The sequence below is a fragment of the Crinia signifera genome, chromosome 4 (genome assembly GCF_055691185.1).
Source record: "Crinia signifera chromosome 4, ASM5569118v1, whole genome shotgun sequence".
Lineage (NCBI taxonomy): Eukaryota > Metazoa > Chordata > Amphibia > Anura > Myobatrachidae > Crinia > Crinia signifera.
Window position 1 is genome coordinate 85,032,939 of NC_139220.1, and position 27,027 is coordinate 85,059,965.

The 27,027-nt window shown below is 41.2% G+C and overlaps 1 protein-coding gene across 3 annotated transcripts in view; it reads left to right on the forward strand.

The window, feature by feature from the left end:
- The window catches only part of NR3C1 (nuclear receptor subfamily 3 group C member 1), a 163,059-nt gene that overhangs the window by 101,573 nt on the left and 34,459 nt on the right, over positions 1-27,027 (forward strand). For 2 of the 3 annotated variants that reach the window (XR_014473370.1, XM_083181916.1), the window contains exons 3-4: positions 6,454-6,629; positions 15,766-15,882. Coding sequence is in view for 2 of the 3 variants with exons in the window: in XM_083181916.1 (XP_083038042.1) it covers positions 6,454-6,629; positions 15,766-15,882 (293 nt within the window). In the remaining variant the exon portion in view is untranslated. The remainder of the gene's footprint in view (positions 1-6,453; positions 6,630-15,765; positions 15,883-27,027) is intronic. The other variant, XM_083181917.1, reaches the window with a different exon arrangement.

A 27,027-nucleotide genomic window follows, 5' to 3' on the forward strand; every position in this document is an offset into this window, starting at 1 on the left:
ATCATTCTATCAGCCAGGACGTTTGTGTTGGTTCTGCTGTACCAAGCATTGTTCTGCTGTCCCAATTTGTGCCTATTATGCACACTATAACAGATTTTTAATCGATATGCAGAATAGTGGTAATATTAAAAATATTATGGTGCATATCGGCTAGTGTATACGGCTAGTGTATATCACTAAGTATGCATGCGTCTGCAAGTCAAATTTTGCTTGTATTGCTGAACAATATCATTAGCAATATCATTCAGTGTGTATGCACTATATCCCTTGCCCCGGAGCTATGGCGATATCCTTTACCATATTGCTTGTGCATCATGCTGTATAGTGTGTACCTGGCTTTACAGTGTTCGCTCCTCAGGTATGGGCTTCACATTTATTTATTTATTTGTTATAGACAATTTTATTATTTCCGTTTCAAACTAATTCCTTCTGTTCCGAGTGTTCAGGATTTAATTCCTACCATTGGTGTGGTTCCTTTGTATGTGCACTGGAGGTTATACAGTAAGACCTCAGATTAGTGGGTAGTCTATGACCAAACTATATTCTCACCTACAGCAGTTGCCACAGTGTATTGCATGGAGCACGCCCACGCATCACCTCCCTCCCCCTCCCCAGAATCCCTTGTGCTGTATAGATTTACAACTAACCTTAGCTTGGGTGGAATATCATTTAAGAAACATTATTTATTGCTAAGTAACGTTATAAAAATAGTTATCTTCCTTGTCATCTTTGCCAATAAGAATTTGAAAGTCCATTGTTTCAGACTTTGTGGCAATATTGTGGTGCACATCTGCTTTGTGTCTCTAACAGCCCATTGTATGCTGGCTGTTAAGATGCCATATTGTATCAATGTGTTCCAGATGACCGGTTTCGCAGACTGACTTGCGAGTATGAATTGCTTTGTGGTTGTAATCATATAGGGAGAGGAGATCTGCAACTAAGCTGTGAGGTGACTTGGGACTGTAATCTAGGAAATTTCACATTAAGCACCTCTGCAAGAACCCTTTCGAACCTTTCTATCTGTAATTCTATTGAAGGAGGCTGCCATCAGTCTTTTTACTTTGTCTTCCATAGGCAACAAATGCTGACAACTGAAAATAATAACTTGCAATCAGGTGGTTGAATTGAAAGTCAAGCTTCAAGGTAATCCATAGTTTGGCACACTTTCAGTATTTGCAATCCGTCGGGTGCCTTACTAAAAAAACAAACCTCATTTTCTACTATTAACTTCTCTGGACCACGGCACTCATGGCCTGTATAAATCAACTTGTGCAATATAATCTGCATTTCTAACATTACAGAGTCATCTATGAGCTTTCATCTGTGGCCAGGTAAAAGTTTGCTAAAGCAGTATTATGCAACTTGGTTTATGAAGTCCAGGAGCAGGCTATAACTAGAGGATGGCCAAGATGACACTCACCAGATGCCTTGGTTAAAAGGGGAGGGGGGGGGGGTTCTATAGAGTAACATTTAGCACACAGGAATCAGATACTCCTGCGTCTGCCTTTAGAGTGCACACAAAATTGGGCATGTACCACATCCCTGTTTTAAATTGTGGTTGGGTTGTGCAGAGCATTGCCCCAGCTTCTGATCGTCCTCAGTCTTGTGGGGCAGTTCAAATAAAGCAGGACTGTAGGTTGTTAGGGGTGGGCATATAGTTACACACATAGTACCTAGTTTTACTATTCCTACATACATTTGCAAACAGACAATATAGGGGGGGGGGATTTCATTGGGTACTTGTTTCCTAGCACGGCCACAAATCTTGGCCATCGGGGGTAATTTTAGTGGCCTGCGACGCGACCGACGCGATGCCCCTGATTTTTCCATTGAAATGCATTGAAAACAGTGAAAAATCGGGTCGGTCGCGTCGTGTGCGCCTAGGTACGCGTCCTCCGACCTTTTCATACCCCCACTATCCACTAGGGCGTGGAGTGAGAATAGAATAGTGTGGCGAGGGGACGCGGATACCCTCACAGGTAAACGCGTCCCTTCGCGGGCTTCACAGGTATCCGCGTCCCCTCGCGGGGCTCTCTGCGCTCGCCACGCTTCGGGCACTATTCTATTCTTACTCCACGCCCTAGTAGATAGTAGGGGTATGAAAAGGTCGGAGGACGCGTACCGCCGGCGCTCGCCACGCTTCGGGTTCACGTTGATCACGTGGTGGCGTAAGCTACTTTTGGGGGGACATTTCAATGTTCAGGGGTGTTTTTGGCCCATTTACCATTGTTCCTATGATAATTTGTGTAAATTGAGCCATTTCCCATTGTTTCCTATGGGAAATCGTGGTCATCGCGGGTAAATTGAGGCATTTAACATTGTTCTCTATGGGGAAATCGCGGGCATCGCACCCGATTTTTTTGCGCATGCGATGGCCCCGATTTTACCCCCGATGACCGCGATTATGATCGTTGTGGCCGTGCTAGGAAACAAGTACCTTTCATTGAATACACTGTGGTTTAATACAGGTGGTGGGCCCCAGAGATATTCAATTGTCCAAATGAAGCCAGCAATAAAGTTGGGAGATGCATTTTACTACTTGTAGTGTTCATGGGCATATAGTGGGCCCGCCGTATTCAATGCGGCCGGCGAGGGAGTTAAATGGCTAGGATTGCCACCCTCGCCGTTTATCCCTCGGGCCGGCCGCTCACCCTATTCAATGTTCCAGAGGAATGCTCGCTGTCAGAGGACGGCAAGGATTCCCCCAAACGGCCAGGTTCTCAGCTAATGCAGGGAGCCTGCTACTTTTAGATGTGAGTCTCGCTGTTTTTGGCGGCCGCACATGTCGTTTCCACCTCGCTGTAAAATCCCAGCAAGGTGGAAATGGCGTGTGCATGGGGGTCAGTTGAATACTGACCCGCCAGCTGTGACAGCGAGCAATCAGCACTGCTCGCTGTCACAGCTCGCAAAAAAACATTGAATATGACCCATTGTGCACCGATAATATGTGCAGTGTGGCATATTGTGTGTATTGGGGTATTCACATTGTGGCATATAATGTGAACTGGGGACAGTGCAGAGACAGAGGAGATTGCTGCTGTTCGCCCTCCCCAGGAAACCACCCCTGCTTGGCAGCATTCACAGTGTGGCACATAATGTGAACTTTTTAATTGGCCTCATATTTTAATTTGAGCTGGTGAAGGAGTGTTAAAAAAAACATGCAAATTGTATTTAATCTTATAAAAGTCAGTATTTCTTCTGGAGACCCTAGGTGGCCCTTAGGCTCCTAACAATTGACAGAAGGGGTGAAATTTAATAGGACGATAGATTCAGAAAGTGAGAGATTTGGTAAGAAATCTCCAGTTTTTTGAAAGCGCATTCATTTGCACTGCAAAATCATACCGGTTTTGTAGGTGTAAATGATTGCCGCTTTAAAAAAATGGAGATGTCTTACCAAATCTCTCACTTTCTGAATCTATCGTCCTATTAAATTTCACTCTAGATATCCTTTCCAATCTGGCACTTTAATTTATGGGACTGATTCTATTAGATGTCAGTTGGCGAAAAATAGCTTAATGCAGCTGAAATTCAATGAGAGAATCCATATTCAGTTAGCAATGGTCTCAGTGGGCGTTTATGTCTAGTCTAGTATATCTTGGTCCCCTGTAAGTGATACCAAGGATGTATTTGATCTCCTCCCACATACTGTAGTGGACTTCTTTCTCATGTTGGACTTGGTTGGGGGAACAGCCGTCAACTTGTCTCGCATCACTCCTTCTTGCTAACTTGGCAACATACTATATAACCTTGTCTGAGAAGTGCTACAATACTGGTCTCACTTGGAAGGATTATTTAATGACTTACCTCTCCCACTTCAAGTATGCCAGAAAATAATAGAACACGTGTGGAATGCTGAAGAGCCGCTTTATAGACATTTGGCACCAGCTATGTCTTTCCATGTTACTAATGCAGGAAATAAAGTACAGGTCTATCCATAAATAATGCTGAAGCGCGCTCTATTTTTCAAGTCATAACAGCTCTCATTGAATTGATTTAATGTCATAGAAGGAAAGCTTGTCTGTTGAGAGTGCCTGAGGAAAACCCACTTTGCCCGTGCATGTTGATATCCACACTCTGACACTAAGCAAACAAGTGCTATGGATGTATAAAGTTACTGTAGTCGTACAGTTGTCTCCTACCCATATATTTACTATTATTCATTGACTGGAAACAGAGAAAGAATGTTCATTCATCATGCAGAACAATTATCACTGCACGCTATCCAGCCCATAGGCTTGCCAGTGCTGCCCAACATTGTTAAAATGATCTGAAAAATGTTTAAAGGGTACCATGTTCCATGAACTATCAGTTATATACCTATATAGTACCTTCACCTTCTATCTATCTACAGTATATGTGCATGGTGTGTGCTCACAGGATTAGCTTGTGATCCTTGGATATAGCTTGCATAGGTTTACAATAATTAGTAAAAAGCTCATACACATTATGAGATTATTTTTCCATTCTGGTTGGTTGGAATGAAAATCTTGACATTTCTTGCAAGAAATTACAACCATTTAATACCAAAAGATGGAAAATGGACAAAATCAGTCATCTGCATGAATTGATTTAACCAGTTTGTCTGAATGATCATTTTTTTTTCTGTTTCCATGTTTAGGAGCAAATGGTCAATTGTAATTTTCTCCCAAAAATGTCCAGATTTTGATTCAGACCAGCTAGAGTGGAAAGGGAATGTTCTAGTGTGTATTGGCCTTAAACTGAATATTAGAATGCATATTAGTCCCCATATGTATGATCATTAATCTTAAGTACAGATGTGAGCATGAGCATTTCTGTAAAATTGTAGCCCAGGGATTTACCTGCAGCACCACACAATAACTATATATAGAAAAGTCTAAATCCTCCTCACCTTTTTGAGGTATAGTACCGCTAGTGACCACTAGAAGCCACTGGACAGAGCAATTTACTCCTAAACTGAAAGTAACACCAAAATGATCTTCCTGGTTATGGACAGAGGGAGCAGGAGAAGCCCCCAAAAAGATAAAAGATACAAATAGTTTTAAGGGAAATGGGTTTTCCCAATGCCTCCTAATTAAATCATCCAGATACTCATTAAATAGTGCCAAACAAGAAGTACCGGTACTTGTATTTCAGGTAGGCATGTAGGGGATCCCCTTTTAAAGTTCCCGAACGGATATGTTGTCCTTTAAGGTGTCAGCGGCTTCATCAGGAGCATATAAGGGACTACACCATAATTTTGACTGGCTTTTAACTAGTAACTTCTAAGAGGCCAGTGGATTTCTTTCTATAATTTTCATGATAAAACGACCTGTATGTGGTCGCTTATGAAAGAAATTGCATTTTTATCTGGGGAACAGTTTCCCTGGGCAGAATCATGTTTTGTCTTTTATGTCCCCATTTTATTCAACAGATATTCCCTACTAATTCCTTTGTAATTAGGTTTATTTGGCATTACGTGAAGGCATTGCTTTTAGTCAATAGTAAATAAGTTTGTTACAAGGCATCTTAGCAAGGACAATCAACAACCACCCAGTACTGCCACGAATAGTGTCATGTCATTATAAATGATGGTTGCTTACATTTTGGCCTGGATTGCACCGTCTGTGTTTCTATGGAGACCGTATACAAACCATGGCATTTTATCTGTTTACACCCTGCAAAAGATGTGACTTTTTATTTTGGGTATTAGTGCGTGTGTGCTACATACAGTATGTTTAGAGATGAAACCATAAAAACCTTATGTTCTTTTTCATAAGCAGGTTAAAGTTTGTGCTCTTTTTGCAGCACTGCCTTTACATAACATTGAATGGATTCTGTTAATGCCTCCCAGCCAGGAGCACGACCGTGTAGAACTAGTTGAGTATAAAGTCTTCTCCCAAGTGAAAAATGCTGCACTCAGTGGAGATCAGGACAGGTGTTCAGCGTGGTTGCCAAGTGTTGCCGGATTTTTAGTTACAACCTAAAGTTTTAGAAATGCATCATGGGGCATTTTTTTATTTAACGTTTTTTATTTTTGTGGTGGTGACTCTGGTTACAGTTTTCAGAATCTATGATGCAGTATCCTCCTCATAAAGTGTTTGAGAGATTTGTTAAAGCTGTCCTGCAAACATAGTATTAAGTAGGTAATAAGACACACAAATAAATTACGCAAGTGTCCTGCATTCATCATCATTATATAGTCATTTTTTAGATATACAATAGAATACACCTGCTTTCCTTTTTTGTTACTACAGTATGTAATTATTTGCTAGTTCCATACCTACTGTTATAAAGGTTGAGTATCCCTTATGCGAAATGCTTAGGACCAATACTTACATCCTGAAAGTAATTATGCAATATTGTAATACATTATTTCATGAAACAAAGTTTGTGTACATTAAACCACCAGAATGCAATTAAATGTGTTCATGATCTCTTTCCTTGTGAATTTTTTCCCTTTTGAGCTTATCATTTCTTTTCTTTTTTATTTAGCCCTGGGATGAGACCTGATGTGAGCCCTTCTCCGTCCAGTTCCTCTACCAGCACCGGACCACCTCCAAAACTGTGCTTGGTGTGTTCAGATGAGGCCTCTGGGTGTCACTATGGAGTACTGACCTGTGGAAGCTGCAAAGTGTTTTTCAAGAGAGCAGTAGAAGGTATACACTCACGTGAGCACTGCACTCCTTATTGCACCATGTGTGCTTTTCTGCTATGTGTCCATTGGTTTTATGTGTACTATTCACATTTTCACATGTGACCACATACTTGTGTCGTCGGATGATACCAACTAGGTCTGTTTAATAAATAATCCCACTTACTAAGGGGATGATTTAGACCCAATCGCCGGGCTGCAATTGTTTTTGTCCGGTGATCAGTTAGCTGCCGCCCCACCAGAGTGACCTCCCACCCCTGTGCATGGCTGCGAATGGGGGGAAAATCCATTTGAAATCACTCTCCATCAACAGGGACCCCCCATGTGCAGCGCCACGTACAGTAAGTCCAGACCTGGCCGGTGATGGCATCTGCATCCCTCCCCACAAATGGCTTTGCCCACCTGTGTTTTTTGGCAGCAGTCCCAAAAAAAAGCTGTGGTGCCGCCCACAAATGCCGTCCAGCTGGCTGTCAATCAGCGTATGGCCTGCGAACACAGGTTAATAATCACCAGGGCTGCAAATTCACAGCCCTGTGTACAGAGATGAATCGGCCTCTTAGTACTCTATAAGCAAACACAAAATTGAGAAAAAAGTAGCAGAATGGAGGGAAAAGAAGAAAATCTAGGGAATAATATAAAAGACAGGTCCGGTACAAGTGTCACGCGCAGTGCATCATTATGCTCAAGCTGTGATTTTATAACAATTTATTTGACAGTCACAATGCCAACAACCCTCTCCCTAGTGTCTCACCCAAACTGCCCTGCAGCCTTACCTTAACCACACATCCACCCACTTCCTTACCCTAACCAAACACACCCCCTGCAGCCTTACCCTAACCACACCCCCCCCCCCTGCAGCCTTACCCTAACCACACACACCCCCTGCAGCCTTACCCTACCCACACACACCCCCTGCAGCCTTACCCTACCCACACACACCCCCTGCAGCCTTACCCTAACTACACCCCCCCTGCAGCCTTACCCTAACCACACACACCCCCTGCAGCCTTACCCTAAGCACACCCACCCCCTGCAGCCTTACCCTAACCACACACCCCCTGCAGCCTTACCCTACCCACACACACCCCCTCAGCCTTACCATAACCACGCCACCCCCTCAGCCTTACCCTAACCACACCACCCCCTCAGCCTTACCCTAACCACACCCCCCCCTCAGCCTTACCCTAACGAAACATCCCCTCACAGCCTTACCCTAACCACACATCCCCCACATCCTTACCCTAACACCCCCCCCCCCCGCAGCCTTACCCTAACCACACATACCCCCCCCCCCCCCCCCCCCCGAGTGCCTATTCCCTCCACCACCACCACCCCCAGGTGCCTAATCCTATCTCCAGCAGCTGGTATACTGACCACATCCCATACAAAGTACATAGTACACCCACAATATACACACAGGCACAAATTTGAACAAAACTTAAAGAACTGGGCTACATTTGCAATCACGTTTTGCAATCAGCCAAATTTTTTAACAACGCCTTCTAGTTTTAGTTCTAGTTTTGAGGTGTCTGTGGGAAAAGCCTTGCCCTAATCCTTTTTTCTGAATCATATAAAAACAAGTTACTGTAGATCACAAGTGCCTGTATCAAATCACTCTTACAGATTAATAATAAGGATATTGGAGCATGCATAATCAATTATTTATCTCAAAAGCATGCCAATTAGATTCCTCAATAAGAATATGCTGTAGTACTCTTAAATAAAATCTTTCCATACACAGAACCCTTTGGTGCACTAGTAGAAACTGATTTTGAAATTAGCATCAAAAAAAATATTTTTATAATTCATGTAATAATTGTATTACCACTACTGTGACCAACTATGTACAATACATAGTCTATAAACCTTTTAAGAGTAAAAACCTTTAGTACTTAACTAGAATTTAGCTGGGCTAGTATTAGATAACCAGCATTTGTGTTAACCACTATGGCTCTCACACTCAGATAGAGAGGGGAACTACTACCTAGTTACCATAGTAACCTGCAATAATGCAAAAGCCTGAATCGGGTAAATGTACAAATTAGTGATGCTGACACATTAATGGCTAAAAGCTTTGTGTTCTTCAGACTGATTTGGGCATCTAGCAAATTTGTGTTGGTCACATTAACTCTACAGACTCCTTTTATCTATATCTTGTTGAAAAATATGTAAAATAAAGAAAAAGTACTGCAATGTCCTATATTTTCTTAATATAATATGTATTCTGTTCTTTATAGGGCACCACAAAAGCAGTAATAAAAACAGTGACCATTATTTGTTATTATTTAATATTTACATTATCATTCTTATATATTATCTATTTTATTTAAATAAAGTTACCTTGTAGCTTTCAGTACCCTACAGAGATAACATAAGCACACTGCATTAATGCCTTACCTACTGACATTATGGAATGACATGATGCCAGTGGCATAGCTACTGTACGGCAGCCACCACAGCTGTTTGGGGGAGCAAGTGCCAGCGGGCGCCGCCGGTGCTCATTAGGGCACACTGCTCAGAGCCACCTAGGATGACCAACTCATCCCTTTAATCCGGGACACATATTAATTACACAGGTTCTGTGGCTGGCTTTCACCTGGTTTTAAACTGCCACACTTGCTCATTGACTTTCTTAACTAACATTACTAACAAAGCACTATTTAGTACCACTTTATATATTATGGAATATTAAGATCTTCAAAGAAAAAGAAAATTCTTTTATACGCTCCCTACCCTATATGAATTTGAATACTGACCTCAATATTTACGGGATGCTACCCCTGAACTCTATACTACAAGTGTAATGGAAAACAAGAATCCCACAATGAGGGGTAAATGTATGAAGCTCGGAGAAGTGATATCTATCCCTATAAAGAAAATTATGTTCAAGGCGATAATGCACCAGCCAATCAGCTCCTAATTGTCAATTTACATATTGGAGCTGATTGGCTAGTGCAATATCACCTTGAACATAACATTCATTATGGGGATAGATACCACTTCTCCAAGCTTCATACATTTACCATAGTGTTAATGTATGGTACTGCATCATGTAAAAAAAAAAAACACTCATTTTATCTCATATGCTGCATGTTCTAATCATCAGGAATTTTCTTGCTCAACAAAGAAGGGTGAAGCGGGAAACTGATTTAGGGGGTTGATCCTATTTGGGCTGGTTTCTGCCCAAATTTTCCTATGTGGCAGTGAGCACTTTTCCAAGAATTCGGTCCGCCGTAAAGTGCGCCAGCTGCCGCAAATGGCGGATAATCAGATCGACTCCTTAATTGGCAGAAGACTTACCATAACCTAGAGTGATCTTAAAAGTTAGGTGTAGTTGTCCTATAAACAATAACATGTATATATGCGTATTGGTCGGGCTGGCCCGAGAGGGGCAGGGAGAATGAGGGTAATTACTGATTTTGGTGCGTTATCCTCCCTTGTGCTCAAAATAGGACAAATGTACAGTATAGACTACATTAACTGTGAACGGTGGCTAATGTCCATTGGTTTTTTGGTGGTGGATGATATGGATTTTAGAGAGATGGATCCATTCAGTATTTTCATGTTTAGCGTCAATGAATTATTGACTGTAAACACGATCCCGACTGAGGAACTTGGTATACGCAGAGCAGCATTACTTTACACATGATTATGGATTTAGATTGAATTTAAAAGGTGGGTTGAACATGATGTTTGAATAAAAACATCTGACAAATCTAATGAGACGATTCAGTTGTGAAGTAGACAGGTTCATTTAATTCACCAAGTGCTTTTCAGGTTGTCAGATGGAACATTTCTGAGAAATATACAGGAGACATCTGCTTGGGTAAATTAAGGTAAAAATAAAATAATGTTCAGTGAATTACCGTCAGTTTATTGCAGCCAAGTTTGTGCATTGAATAGGAAGATTATATTGGTCTGTTCAGTTAAATTGATGTTTGTGTTCGCATCCAAGTGACTAATGGGAGCAGTTGGCTACAATTTGCAGGCTTGGTTTTATGGAACAGCCCACATGGCAGCGGTGATTGGGGGGGGGGGGGGGGGTCTTCTCAATTGTATGTATGTATGTATGTATATATGTATATAAATTTCAACAGGAAGGAGGCATTCAGACACCTTAGCGTAGAAGACCAAAATAACTATAAATAAATATATAATACTCTGTGGAAGACTGCCACTCCATCTAACAATACACATCCATTGGCCCAGGTGCAACACGCAAAAGAGATGGCAGAGGCAGACCGCGGTACTCAGACTTTGTAAAAAATTATACCGGACTCAGTAATAATAGTCAACGTTTCAAAGTCACTTCTTTATTTTGTATTGATAAGAGTGACTTCCAAAACATTGATTACTATTACCGGGTCCGGTATTGGGTTTTTACAAAGTCCGAGTAAGTGCAGCGCGGTCTGCTCCTGTGTATGTATATATTTTTTTACGGCCAAATACAGCAGTCGGTAGGAAGCGGCACTCAAGAGTCTATCATTCGTGGTAAAAACAGAGAACTTTATTCTTATTACAACATATTTCGGGTAGAACCCGTCATATTACCATTTCCTCATGCTACATTAGATACTTTTCCTTTTTATTTCTTACACATAATAAATACATTAAATGATCATATATATTTTTTTTGTTAATCTGTTTTCAGCAAATATCTGAACTATGGGAAAAGTCTCAGGGAGATGGGGACTGTTCACGCTGTTTGCAATGTATTATTTGCAGATAGTAATTTAACCTCAGGTTATTTTGGTATAATATTTAGTACAGTTTGATGGATTATATGTAGTACCATAAAGACTTACTGTAGTTGTTGGAAGAGCATAATATGTAAATATAGGGCTGACAAACTGCTAAGGTGCTTGCACTAAGGCCCTTATTCTGGTTGACTCACAAGGATGAAAATTCGCACTCTTGCGAGTCCACCAGAACCCGCCCTGCAAATGGCAGGCCGCCCCGTCCCCCATACGTACGCTGTGCACATTCCCACAGCCTGCAAATAGATGTTTTACATAAGCATCCATTCGCCGGCCGAGGGGGAAACTTCCACATCTTTCGATGGTCACCGACCATCGAAAGATGTGGTACGTGCACGCATATATAAAGTGACTCTCAGGTCACTTACTGTATATACAATATACGTGCACATTCGGAAGGAACTGGGCGAGCAGCTGATATCCGGTGATGTCAGCTGCCCGCCCACGTCACCCGGCGATTTTCATGGGAACGCCCAGAGTAAACCCCCCCACCCACCATTTTTGTTGTGGCTGCACATGCGCAGAGATGCGCATTGCAAAAATATCGGACCCGAATGGACCTGAATAAGGTCCTAATTCCATAGTCTTACAGATACAATTTTCATTATTTCATTGGTGGTAATTTTATGAAAGAACAAACGGGGCATGGCAAGAACAAGTACAGCATGACTGAGCCTCTTCATTCACACAGGTTTGGTAAACTGTGTGTGGAAGCCACAGTATACATAATACAGCATGATAATGTTGGGGGGCATAAGCCACATAAGCGACTAAGAGAAAAAAAGTGCATTTCTGCTCCCCAAAACCTGTCAACTGTGAAAAGTAAACAGCCATTTTATGTACCCCAACCCTGAAGAGAGTGAAGAACATACAGAATGTAAATTGCATTCTAACTATTCTCCCCTTGAAGGTACAGCATTTACGTTTTGGGTTCGAACAGTCACCAATTTGTAATTTACAGTAATACCGCCATCGTACCCAGTGTTACAATTAATTTTTATAAAGTCTCACCCATTAATAGCATAGGTTTCCATAAATACAGTAGTTCCACCTACCTTGTAGTGTCTGATGTATATTAGTGTAGGATGTGTGTTATAATACTGGACTTGTGAGAAGGAATACTGCATGCTAATTAGCATCTAATCTGAGCTCAGCTGAAGGAAGCCATTGCCCTGACAACTGCATTCTTCTGGTTGAGTGTCTGTGGCAGAGTTGTGCGTACTAGTATTACACATTGTCGCATTGATGAGCCATGCAGTTATTTTAGATCAACAATTGCTATAATTTGTTTCAAATAACCATTTAATAATTTTAGATTTTAGCCCATTAATCATGCCACCCATAACTTTTGCCTGCTGTTAACAATAATACGTAATATTGCGGTGTTGCATACAATTGGGAGACCTGTCCTCATGAATACCCAGGAGAGAAATGAACTGCACATACCATTAGCACAGTCCTATCTTGTCCTGACTGATAATTCAGTGCAGGTTGCACCCTGTCACAAATTGGCTACACTGATAAAATAACTAACTTGGATTCAGTTATTTATTTGAGGTTGTGGCAGCGATGTAAAATATTTCCATATTCTCAGTGAAGATTTATATATTCCATTTATGTATCATCACTTCCTCACATTAATGTGTAATAATAGCTCTTTTAGAAATATATTTCTCTATCATCCATATGGGATACTGGGATCACAATACATTGGGGAAGAAGAGGTCCCCTGCAAGAGACATAAAACTTCTTCACAGTGGGTGTACTGGCTCCTCCCCTCTACTTCCCCTCCCACAAGCCAGTTTAGAAAAATGTGCCATCCAGAGAGAGTTTTTCTTCATTCATTTTATTTGTTATTTTGGGAGATCCAGTAACATGTTTACTATCTTCTGGAGTGATGTATTCTTCCAACAGAAATGTAACATCTTATTGTTTCTTGGCTGTGCTGTGTTGAATCCAGCAGTCTACACTGCTGTGCAGTCCTTTTCTGCTAAGCATTTTATTACTTAGGATCATGACCACCCAGCGGAGCTGACGACCAAAACTAGGGTATTGCTAGGGTACACCTTCCACCAGAACTATGTCACTGATAAAGTTGGATTTCTTGCCCCTGGTAGATTGGTCCAGACTTGGCAAATAAACTTTATGAAGTGGAGTGCACGCAACAATCCAGCTGTGCCCATGCTGATGTTTTTGCTGTAATTTCCCACCTATATAGCAAACAACTGTAAACTGCAAATAAAGGAGAAGGGAACATGGATTGTTTTCTTCAGGGTAATTGGTCTTATAGTTGAAACTTAAGACTTGCATACAATATACAAACCACATCCCGAACACTGACCATTAGCTATTAACACATCAGTTGACCACCACTCAAGCCAGGTCTAGCCATTTCAATTAAAACTTTTTGAGGCTTATATCAGCCTTCAGTTATTATAAACAACATGCAGACATAGGTGGTTCCAGATGTCACACAATGGTTTGAATTCATTTAGATTTTGTATAACTTAGTGGTGGCATATTGGTCCTCATGCATTTATACACAGATAGTGAGTCTGAGGTATCGCAAAGCACATACAACTCGTAGCATATGTGTCACAATTATAACAGGTGAACTTATACCCAGCTAGGTCATTATCACAATAAAGGTTTGACATTTCTTTTTTATAATAAAACCATATCAAATAATACCATTTCTTTTTAGTCATGCATTAGATACTTGGCTTTGAGTTTTGTTTTAAATAGTCGGTACTTGTTTCCTAGCACGGCCACAACGATTTAGATCGTTGTGGTCGTAAGATAAAAAATCGGATCGATCGCATCGCATGCGATTTGGTCGCATGCGATGCGACCGATCCGACCGACCGATTTTTCACCCGATTTTTTTTTTTTTTTCACCTGATTATTTTCAATTGCCCCCCCAAATGTTACTAAGTGGGCTAGACCCCACGATAGACGTCAACCCGAAGCGTGGCGAGCGCAGCGGTGCGCGTCCTCCGACCTTTTCATTCCCCTACTATCCACTAGGGCGTGGAGTGAGAATAGAATAGTGTGGCGAGCGCAGCGAGCCACCGAGCCCGAAGCGTGGCGAGCGCAGCGAGCCCCGCGAGGGGACGCGTATAACTTCACAGGTATACGCGTCCCCTCGCGGGGCTCGCTGCGCTCGCCACGCTTCGGGCTCGGTGGCTCGCTGCGCTCGCCACACTATTCTATTCTCACTCCACGCCCTAGTGGATAGTAGGGGAATGAAAAGGTCGGAGGACGAGCACCGCCGCCCCTCGCGGGCTCGCTGCGCTCGCCACGCTTCGGGTTGACGTCTATCGTGGGGTCATGGCGGGCACATAAAAAATGTGAAATGGGTCATATTGGCCCATTTCACCTTTTTTATCATTTTTCCCTATGTGAGATGGACTTAATCAAGTCCATCTCATCTTGTGCCATTATAATGGCACAAGACCGACGCGATCCTCCCGATTTCAATGTTAAAAGATTTTTTAACATTGAAGTCTATGGAAAAATCGGGTCAATCGGTCGGTCGCATCGCGGCCGATTTTAATTGGTCGCGACCGACCGATTGACCCGATTTCTGTCAGTCAAAGGGAAAAAATTGTAAAAAATCGGCCACATCGTGAGGATCGTGTCCCTTAATTAAGAGCCACGATCACTCACGATTGTGGCCGTTCTAGGAAACAAGTACCAAATAGTCTTATCTTCATTCTCACATTTGAAGGAAAGTAACAAAAATAGATATTCAAATTATGCCAATGAAATAATTAGCATATCAGAAGGAATACAGAAGGCAACTCATATGTCTGTAGGGCTTTAAACTACTAGGCAGTGTAAAGGTCCATAGAACTATATATTATGAATATAATATCTATATATATATATGTGTGTGTGTGTGTGTGTGTGTGTGTGTGTCTGTAGACAGAACTGGCACTCCAGGTATAAAGATCCAATGTAATTTTATTAAGGCATGAGAGAAATGCACACACACGTCCCGACAGCCATTTCAACCGCACACCGGTTCTTCCACTATTCTCTCTACAGGGGGGTGAGTATGAGCATTCATCTTTTTATGAACTGTGCATCACAAATACAAGCATTTACTACAGGAGGAAACTGTGTGCGGTCTTTGATGACCTCCCATCTGTATATAGTAGCTGTGTCTATGTCTTTCTTAAAAAAAACTAAAACCTTTAAAAAGTCTATTGTTAACAGTACCTACACAGTGCTAGATAAATTATGTTAGTCAGTCTGAAAATAGGGGAGCTTGCACCAGAGACTGTGATATGTTTGTACCTTGGTATGTTTTGCATTATTTAAACCAGATTTACTGGTAAAATTCATTAGACATTTTTGGTGATTCATACAGGTTGTCTTTCTTTGTGACAGGTCAGCACAATTACCTTTGCGCTGGGAGGAATGATTGTATTATTGACAAGATTAGGAGGAAGAACTGCCCAGCCTGCCGCTACCGGAAATGTCTCCAAGCTGGAATGAATCTAGAAGGTATGAAAGCTTTGCCCAAGCTTACTCTAAGGGGTTATTTCAATTAGCCGCAAGAGGGACTATTTCGCCTCCCTTACTCATGCGGCGAGGGGATCCCTATGTGATATAGCATTTGCACTTAAGACCATTGCAAGTGAAGTATTTGTATGAGAGATCTGCTAATATATGTACACATTTAATTGATGAGAAAACTGTTAATATAAAACATAAGATTTGACATAATCAGGGGGGAATTTAATTGCTTTGGGCGGTTAGGAGTGTTTAGATACCCTACCATTTGTCACAATTCAACTGGTTTGGGTGCACAAATACATCGTTCACATTGCACACAAACAGGCAGGGTTAAGCCAAGAAAAACAACTAAAACCCATCTAAAGTACTGCTTTGGGCATCCAAATTACTGTGCGCAAAATGTCGTCTCCGTGGTTTCTGGGCCCCTGAATTACACTACAATTGAATTGCTGAAGCCTGGTGGCATCTAGTGACAGCCGCAATAAAAACCATTGAATGCCCCCCCCCAAGCGACGGCAGAAGAGAGACTACATGTGCAGAATGAATGGCGGAAAACCAGGAATAACCCAGGTCAAAACTGCAGTGCGGTGTGGACTTGGTCCAAGAGCATGGAGTTGCACCCAGGTTCAAAATCGCATGTCGGCCACTGGATTTTGATCTGAAAGGAGCGTCATTTGATCGTTTAATTCCTTTTAAAAAAAATGACACAAAAGCAAAATGGTTTCATTAAATGATTTTAATACTTTTGTATTAAGCTGCTGATTATTTTTAGCCTACAGAGCATTTAATGTGTAGGCTTATTTTAAGGGGTCATGGAGAGGGCCATAATTAGGAAACCAGATATCTTCTGTATATTTAAGATATCCATCATTTGCCAGTTGTGTTACTGACCCTGTGCAGCCTGTATAAATATACTCTGTTCAGTTCTGTTCCAAAATCTGATGTATTCCTTAAAATACAGAGAGATGGCACATTTGTCCTTTTAATCTCATAATATGCACCTATCTCTTACACCATGATGGTAGCCATTTTTTGTGCGGATTCAGCCCAATCAAGTCATAGGGCATCCTGTGGTGTGTGCCAAGCCATAGGGGAAATCAGAAAGGTTTAGAGTTCAGTAGCACTGTCCTTGCAGTCTGTGTGATATTTGGTGCCACAGGCTCCCCCCTCTGTCTCCGAGCTTGCTGCTCTTGCCTACTTTTAGGACTTTCAACTATCTCCTTCCAAACTGCTCTTAAAAATGATAAGCAAGTGTCTTCAACATTATATTTAATAATGCCTTAGCAATGCTTTAATATTGCCATTGCGATCTCTATAAGAAAACCACTGGAACTACTGTATCACTCTATAACCTAGAGTATGCAGAGCTTCCTCTTTGACCTTCTTCAATACTACTGTGGCCCTCATGGATTCTCCCTTGATGCTCGGCATAGGAGAAAATCCATTGCTATAGTATCAGTGATGAGCACCCTAATCAAAATGTGCAACCCAAATAACAGCCCCAGCTTTTTCTTTGCATCCTCATATCACTCAAGCTACCCCCACATGCCAGTTAGTCCTCCAAGCTTATCCCCAATCACTGCGATTATCAGGGGAAAACCCAATACTCAATTAGTGGACCTTATTATGTAGTCTATTGCTTGTCATAAGCAACTTCACCACTGGCTTACAGAGATTCATCAATAGATCCCATACTGCAGAGTATATGCCAAGTGTACTCCTTGACACTGTGTACAGGTCATGTGATGAGGAAGCCAGCTGCTATTGTCTGTCCTCTCCATTATAAGGGTATAAAATCAGCAGTGGTTCTCAAACTCGGTCCTCAGGACCCTACACAGGTCATGTTTCCCAGGTCACCCCGTAGAAGCACTGTGTATCACATTTAAGAAAAATCTACAGGTGACTAGAATAGGTGAACTGAGTGGAGTACGGAGTTTGAACTCTTGTGAAGTAGAGACTGGTCAGAGAGGGAGTATGCAGCTGGGGCCACTGGCAGAAGGGTTACTATAACTATCATTTTAACATCTATGATGTAGGAACTGCAGACAGAAAGGCATGGGTCTGATAATAACTACAGTACCTTTTGTGTGATGGAAGGAGAATCTAGAAGGGAAAAAACACCAACACTGGTACAGGTATAAATGTAGGTAATTGTTGCAAAATAGCAGATAATTAAGGGAGATTGGTATAGAGAAAAGAAGAGGATGCATCATCCCCTATTTTATGTGTGTATCATTTTCTCACTTATGGAAATGCTCAGTGTGGTGAAGAGGGTAATGGTGGTCTTCTGGTACTTAACAGTAGATGTGACCTTGATTTCTAGAGCCACAATTACCCATGTTCTGAAAATAGAGTTCTGGGATACAGACAAAAGTCGAAAAAATATAATTGAAAAAAAATAAAATAATATTTGTGAATTGTTGTATGCCATAGTGTGCATCTGCGATCTGCCACTGTCTCTGCCCACTTCACTTTGAACATTTAAACAGATAAGTAGATACCAGATAGAGGGGTTTCAGTGTACGATTATTTGAAGATCTAAAAATAATTTTGAAATAAAAATAATTAAAAATACTTTTTGTTGCAATATTTGTTTTCTGTAATACTTTAATAACTCCATGGCTAATTTGTATTTTTCGGCTTAATGCATTTTGGTCTGTTACAACATTCCCCTGACAGTCCCATTTATCATGCCTTTATCTTCATTCCACTGTTCCATGCCCTACATTGGGCACGTGTTTTAGAGCGTGGAATTATGCTGCAAAAGGATTCTAAATGTGTGCTTTGTGTAATGTTTTACTTTGAACAAAGGTAGATTAATTAATTACATTAAAATCAAATATGTATATAATCCTATGTAATCTAGAAGTGTTGACGAGTTGTTGCTTTTTGTGTTTACTTTTTTAAACTTCACTTCTGTATATACTCTTCTTTAATCATGTGTGGCAGGAGGTTCATGGGGCCACAGCTGGGTAGGTTGGCCCAGAATGGTTTTCAGGTGCAGAGTGAGTTGAGACATACTGTACTGCCTGATTACCTGGGTAGTGACATGTGGTGAGGTCACTGTCTGGGGAAGTCACGCATGGGGATGGGTTGGAGCGCTGGGAGCCTGCCTCACCCCCTTCTCACAGCAACTCTCCCCTTACTACACTAAGCTTTGAGTGATCACTTAGAAAACGAGCAGGGAACGCTCCGTGTGTATGCCCTGCAGCGATGCCAATGCGCATCTGTATTTCCCACAGGGAAACCCAGTGCTTGCACTGGCTTTCACCAGATCGTGGGGTTTTGCCTATTAGAAAATAGGCAAAGCCCCGCTCAGCACGAACGCTCAGAACAGTGCATTGCGGTATGCTGAGCGGGTGCACCGCGGTGTGTGCCTTTATTAGTTCTCTTCCTGTGCAGCTTCCTGGCTGTGGTGTGGCCCCGCCCCCAGCTCTGAAATCCATGTCTGGCAAAAGTGAGTTTGTGCTGTTGCTGCTTTAGCTCTCATCTCCCTCCAGAGAGCTCCACAAACATGGGGAGTGTAAACTATAAAAATGATTACAATAAAGATGATGGTGTTATAAATTATTACCTAAATACCCATGCTTCACCTTGAAATTGACATTAATTTTGAAGGACTTTTTTATAAACTAAATTTTTAGTCAAGCTGTGCAATGGTCAGGCTGTCAGAGTAGCTGACGCTGGAACAGGCAACATACAACTGGCCATGGGAGAAGCAGTCAGATCCACAACAACCATTTACAAACTCTGCCGCATTGGAGTTTGTAAATGGTCATGGCGTAGAAGACCTTTACTGGGAACTGCAGCCATTTGAGCTGGAAGTAGTAGTCTAATGTGATCAGAGGAATTCTGGGAATGAAGACAGTTTCTCCCTGGCCAATGCCTGTGAATATTGTCACTTCACTTATCTGTTTGAGCAGAGACTTCACCTACAGCTTGATAACATTGCACAGTTTGGGTGGATTCATGTTGCATAAAAGCATTATGGGGGTCGTGGACCTTGAGATTACATGAGTACATGAGGTGGGTTCAGAGTATACACAAGTTCTACAGGGTAATGAAAAGTGTCCACCGCCTCCACCATGGAATCAACTGAAAACACATTTCACCCCTTTGGGGTAGAATTTTGATAAATCTCTCCTTATAGGGTGCACACGTCACAAAACAAAGCTACTGTCCAAAGTTCAAGTTCCTAGTCCTCACGGTCTCGGAGATTTCGTGAGAGTTAATCAGTGCTATTTGGATTTTATATACTTAGATCAGGCATGGGGAACCTTTTGGCTCTCCACCTGTTGTTGAACTGCACATCCCAGCATGCTCTGCTATAGTTTTGCTATTTGGCCATGCCGAAACTCTTGCAGGGCATGCTGGTATGCGTAGTTCAACAACAAAGGTTGCCTCATCCCTGATGTAGATGAACATCGTCTATGTATTTTTGTAATCATTTTAATATAAAATCTCAGGAGTATGATCAGGGAGGCTCTTAGAGGCAATAGCAGCACTTTACAGCTTGGCTTAAAGATCCCCTGGTAACAAGGTTTGGGGCATCTGATGCAGAACAAGTCAGTGTTCTGACTAAGTTTGTTAGTGGCCAAATTGATGGCTGTGTTTGCTTTGCTCATTATGAGATTTGTAGACTGCTATTGTGGAAGCCCTGACATTGTCTGTGCGATGACTGATAAATAATAAAACCCACTGTTTTACCACACCTGCTTTTTTATTAGATTTAAAATTAGACTCATTTATTAAAATTAGAAAATCCTATCTTAAATAAGAAGATGTAGAATGTTTCCATCTGGTAGCTGTGGATCGTAGCAAGTAGCTGGGTCAGGGTTCCTGGTTGGCTTGGGGACAGGCTGTGAGCTCATCTGCTGTGAAGCCAGTACACAGGCACCATAGTCAGACACCCCTAATTAGACCCCGTTATCTGGTACCTTTAAATAAATGTAGCATCTATAGATGTTGATCTGGAAGGGTTTGAATTGTTTACCTCTTCAGTACTTACAGGAACTGAATATAATGGCCTATAAATTTCTACCATTCAGAATCTCAAAATGGATTATAAATGTAAGAGTCCATTAGAGAGCACTGTTTTCCACAGGTAAATAATGCCAGGAGCCAATTTATAGGAACATAAATCGACTGTATTCCATTATAGAAACATCGTAAAGTTTACTACAATGTTAATGTAAAGTATTTATTCTACATTTCAATTTCCATATAATGTTCCCACATACATTTCTCATAGTTAATGTTTGGTCATCGAAGATCAACATTACTGTATTTTACTTTATTCAGTATGTATTAACTGCAATCTTGTAGCATTCAGTATATGGCGTCACTCATCTCAGCCAACCAGTTATTTAAATGCTTTAACACCTGATGACTTCAAAGGAAGAAGCACTTGTCCAGGCTGCATTTACCTTGTACTCTGAAAGGTTCAACCAGATGCAGCTCTTTTATACAGGCTGAGTATCCCTTATCCAAAATGTTCGGGACCAGAAGCATTTTGGATAATGGATTATTCCGTCTTTTGGAATATTTTTAAATTTGACTGAGGTATCTTGCATTTGTGTTGTATAATCACATCACACACATGAAATACACAGACATTTTATTTGTGCCTGAAACAAAGTTTCAAAGCATGAAACAAAATTTGTGTACTTTCCTTGACTGCCAAGCAATCATTTTCTTGCACATATTTAGTTTGTTACGTATCATGTCCCCTGTAGTTCCAGTTACATATCATTTCCCCAATAGTGCCAGTTACATATCATGTCCCCAGTAGTGCCAGTTACATATCATGTCCCCAGTAGTGCCAGTTACATATCATGTCCCCAGTAGTGCCAGTTACATATCATGTCCCCAGTAGTGCCAGTTACTTATCATGTCCCCAGTAGTGCCAGTTACATATCATGTCCCCAGTAGTGCCAGTTACATATCATGTCCCCAGTAGTGCCAGTTACATATCATGTTCCCTGTAGTGACAGTTACATAGCATGTCCCCAGTAGTGCCAGTTACTTATCATGTCCCCAGTAGTGCCAGTTACTTATCATGTCCCCAGTAGTGCCAGTTACATATCATGTCCCCAGTAGTGCCAGTTGCATATCATGTCCCCAGTAGTGCCAGTTGCATATCATGTTCCCAGTAGTGACAGTTACATAGCATGTCCCCAGTAGTGCCAGTTACATATCATGTCCCCAGTAGTGCCAGTTACTTATCATGTCCCCAGTAGTGCCAGTTACATATCATGTCCCCAGTAGTGCCAGTTGCATATCATGTCCCCAGTAGTGCCAGTTACATATCATGTCCCCAGTAGTGCCAGTTACTTATCATGTCCCCAGTAGTGCCAGTTACATATCATGTTCCCAGTAGTGCCAGTTACATATCATGTCCCCAGTAGTGCCAGTTACATTCTGGAAACTATGGTTTTGGGAATAATTTGGATAATGAATATTTGGATAAGGGATACTCAACATGTAGTAGCATAAAAGTAAACACATTAGTAATGTCCCAGAATATGGCTTTATGATGATTGGATGATTCAGTATGGGGAGGGGCGTGTCTGCGTCACCATCAAAAATCTGCTATGCTTGGGAAAAATGTATTCCCCCAGGTTTTGTTACATTTCTTTTGTTCTGGTGTGTTACTGATATATTTGTGACTTCTATTTGCTATGTTCTATTAGTCCTCATATATTTTAAGTTTAGTGATCATTTCAAATATTATTGCGAGAGTACGGGTAAACATCCTGTAGTGCATCACACTATCGCTGTATGGAATTAGGTGATGCTATTTGTAGAGTCATTAATGCGCGGTCATCCTCGCAAGAGGGAAAAGGGTGAGAGAGCAGTCTTACTTGGCCTCCTCTCATCCTTCCAGTGGTCGCTTTCCTGTTCACAGATTGTTTCTTATTATGTACAGAAAACTAAGTGGCCTGATTTGCAATGAGCAGCATGTACCACTTTGTACAGGAAGAATATGTTTTTGCATATGAATGAGTATTAACCATAATGCATTTTAATGATTGACGTACAACAGATTCCACTGAGGAATTGAATTTCGGAGTCCAAGCCAGTGGCCAGACGCTAAGAAGTTGATGCAAGTTTATGACAAAGGGGGGGGGGGGGGACACATCACAAGATGAAAGAACATCATTTACCGGCTCACCACAGTATTTATAGACATATTTTACATAGGACAAAGACTCTGGCTGTGTACTCATATGTCCTTACATTACCTTTTATCACTTCACAGAGGGATTTTCTCTTTCCTTCCTGCAGCCTACAAATACGTTTTTATTGAGTCTGGTTGGCAGTGTTAGGTCATATTTTCTGATTAGTAAAGGCAAATGTATATCTGCATGCTACTCTTCCTTATCCACTGAAAATATGGATTTGTACTGAATCACCGCTCAAGCTTCACAATTTTTTTTTTTTTTTAGAGTTTAGAAAAAAAAAAAAAAATTCGGAACAGATTTTAATGTGCTGTTATTGTTGTTGGTTCTTGCTTCAGTTGAGTGACAACATTAAAGACTGCAGTTTTAATCTTGGAGCAGATTGACTCTATCCCTCAATGGAATACCCAGAATGCTTTGCAATAGAAGTGTAACAATACAGTTCCCATGGTCCTAGTTCCCAAAAGAATATAAGAAAAACACAATCAAATAACAGGATTTTAAATTAATTTGTGGACTAAAGTTTACGTTTAAATTTTTCCTTTTGGAAGGAAAGTACAGGTAAAATAAAAGATATGTTTAAATACTGCATATCACACATTATTATGTAGGGTACACACCAGAACGATCATGATCGTGAGCTGATTGTATGATGGTCGCACGATCTTTATGGGGCACATGATCTGCTCATGATCTGTACACAGCAGAAAGGATCGTTGACAAATCCTGACTGCAGCAGGTAGGATCTCCAAAACGACCAGCGGGAATGCGCATTGGATCAGAATCCAATCTAAAACATGCCCAATTTACATACAATCGGTTGAGATTGTATCGAAATTGGGGGAATTGAGGCCACATCGTTCTTGTGTGTATACAGCATTAGATCAAAGTAGTAGATCAAACTGAATGCATGATCTTTACTTGCAAAGGTAATGGCAGGGTTTGATGCTTATATAAGGGTCCTCCTCGGTTAGGAGGGAAGCGGGGCTTGTCATTGCACCTGGGATGTGATTTTATTAAGCCACACCCCTTCCTGGCAATATACTACTGCAAGTTTAAAAAAGCCTGTAAATTGGGGAGAGATCTTTAAAAGTGCTCGGTCTCTCCTATCCTGGCACTAATGGACTCCGTTGTACCATCTGTGGTATTTACTCTAGAAATCACTATGAATGCCAGGGATGGGGAATGACCACATTTTATTGGTTGTGGTTAGGAAAAAAAATCTGCTTTTAGTTCCCTTTCTGTGTCCTTTAGATGTAATTTTTTCAAGTGCTGATCTTCTTGTTGATTGTAAAGTGCAATGCAGGGTTGGGCTGGCCATCTGGCAGTCCTGGCAAATGCCAGGAGAGGGGATGGATAGATGCCTTACAGCAGGGGTGGCCAAACCTGTCCTCAAGATCTACCAACGGTGCATGTTTTCCAGGAAACCTGTGGATCTATAGTAGGAATGAATGCAGCAGGTTTGAAAATGTGACAGTTAGTAATGACTACAGCTGTGCACCAGCTAGGTGATCTGGAAAATGTGGACCGTTGGTAGATCTCGAGGACCGGTTTGGCCACCTCTGCCTTACAGAAACTCTGCTCAGTGACATCAAGTGATGGAGGAAATAGTGGCAAGAGGAGCCAAGAACACAGTCTTCAGGTGCAGGCGGTGTTAGAACTTTCTGGTATTGCATGGATGGTATCAGAGCTATCTGTAAGTCTGGAGATGAATTGGACCCTTTGATAATTGGTGAATGGGGTATAACAGGGCTCTGATGCTGGCATATTGATAGGGTTCTGAGGCTAGCATACTGTATAAGGGCATGAAGAGCTCTGAGGCTTGCATATAACAGGGGTAAGACTGGAAACTGACTGGTGTATATATGACATTGTGACATAAGGGCACTATTATTGTGTGACATGGAGGCATAATGTGGTAATTAGTCTGCGACATGGGAGCATTATGTGGAATAAATGTATGGACTCCTAGAATGATTGGGGCTTAAGTTTTTCCATTTATTAGTACATTTTCTTTCATGATGCCCAAAAAACTATAAGACTAGCATAGGTGCATACAATAGGTTTCATACATGGCACTCCAGGTGCAGTCACACAGAGACATGGCTTTGTAGAACAAGGGATAATTCGTCCCCTTCAATTCGGATCTGAATTAGGCCCATTAAGAGCTGATTCAGCAAATAAAAACAAAGTCTGATTCCCTGTGCATTGCTCCCGCACACCACATATCATTAGTACATGTATGGGGCATAACTATGTTCTGATGCTTCCATGTTGCACCAATATTGTGCATGGAGCCCGCAGCAGGTGAGCCTGTGTGCTTTGCATGCCAGGACCAGTATATCAGTCCTTTATACATAAATAATAATGATGTGCAAAATGTTGATATTGTATAAGCTAAATCATTTGCATTTATTCATTAGAACCCAAAATAATCACAATGTAATCTGCACCAGCACACCAGTATCTGTGTCTAAACACTTTCTTATCTGAATCTAAAATAATTATTGTAACTGCTTTAGCTATGTAGAGATCTCCCGCTGGACAGGTTTTGATAGCGTGAAAAAGTTAAAATAATAACATACTGACAGCAATCAGTCAGTCTAACCCAATCTGTGCCTCTTACAGGGGCGGCGCAGTGAAAACTGTAGTGCAAGTATGGTCTTGTTTAATTCTGCTTCGGGAGGTTTACTCCTGCCAAGTTCTGAAGGTTTGAGTTGGAGAAAATAGAATTTATGCAAAAGGATTACATAATTTTTTTTCCCCCCTTTTAAAAATGTGTTGGATTGGCCTGAAGTTGGCATAAACAAGATCCCCACAGCAGTGTATGTGCTTTATCTGCTATGAGTATTTCAGGATAAAGCCTTCGCATGGAAACTGCTTCTCCTTGTGCTTTCCAAAGTAAATATCAGCCTTACTGTATCATCCCACATTGGCTCTGCTGAAAAGCGGTTCTGTTTTCCAAATTAAATATGTACAGTATTTCCAGTTCCAGGAGGTATAAGAGCACATACTGTATGCTCTGGCAGTTATTTCTGTCCGCGGATAGTATGGGACATTTACAGCAAGGAAGATTAAATCCGATAAACCACTTTAGTCTGTTATTTGCAACAAAATGTAGATTCCTGCAGACATTTGGTTTAGGTTAAGTTATTCACCATGTGTAAAGAGGCTGAGGCTGAAATAGGTTTCACCCCTTGTGAATTATTAGATTTCAGACTATGCAGCCTACTGGATTTATTGGCTTTTTTGTAGTTTACACAATAATTTTTTTATTTTTTTTATGGAATTGTACTATGTACATTTCTGATTTAGGGATGATTCAATTAGCTTCAGTAATTTTAATGTGGGCTAATTGGTCCACCGCAGTTATACAGCCCTGAATTTATTCGGACAAATCAGAGTTAACTAGCCTGCTTTGGTGATGGCAACAGTATTAATACAGGTTGAGTATCCCTTATCCAAAATGCTCGGGACCAGCAAAATTTTGGATAACGGATTATTCCGTATTTCGGAATATTTTAATATTTCAATGATGTATTTTGAGGTATCTTGCATTTATGCTGTATAAACACATTAACCACATGAAATGCACACAAACATATTTTATTTGTTCAAAAAAATGTGTACTATCCCAGGCACTGAAAAAAATTCCACTTTCTGGAATGTATGGTTTTTGGAATAATTTGGATAACGGATACTCGGATATGGGATACTCAACCGGTATAACGTAAATTTATTACGGATTTTGTGACAAAGACAGATAATTTTAATGGTGCAAAAAAATGAGCCTTAACCCCTTCATGACAGAGCCAGTTTTTGCCTTCCTGACAGAGCCCTTTTTTCAAATCTGGCATGTATCACTTAAGTGGGGATAACTTTTTTTTACTTATCCCAGTGATTTTGAGATTGTTTTCTTGTGACACATTGTACTTCAAGTTAGTGGTAAATT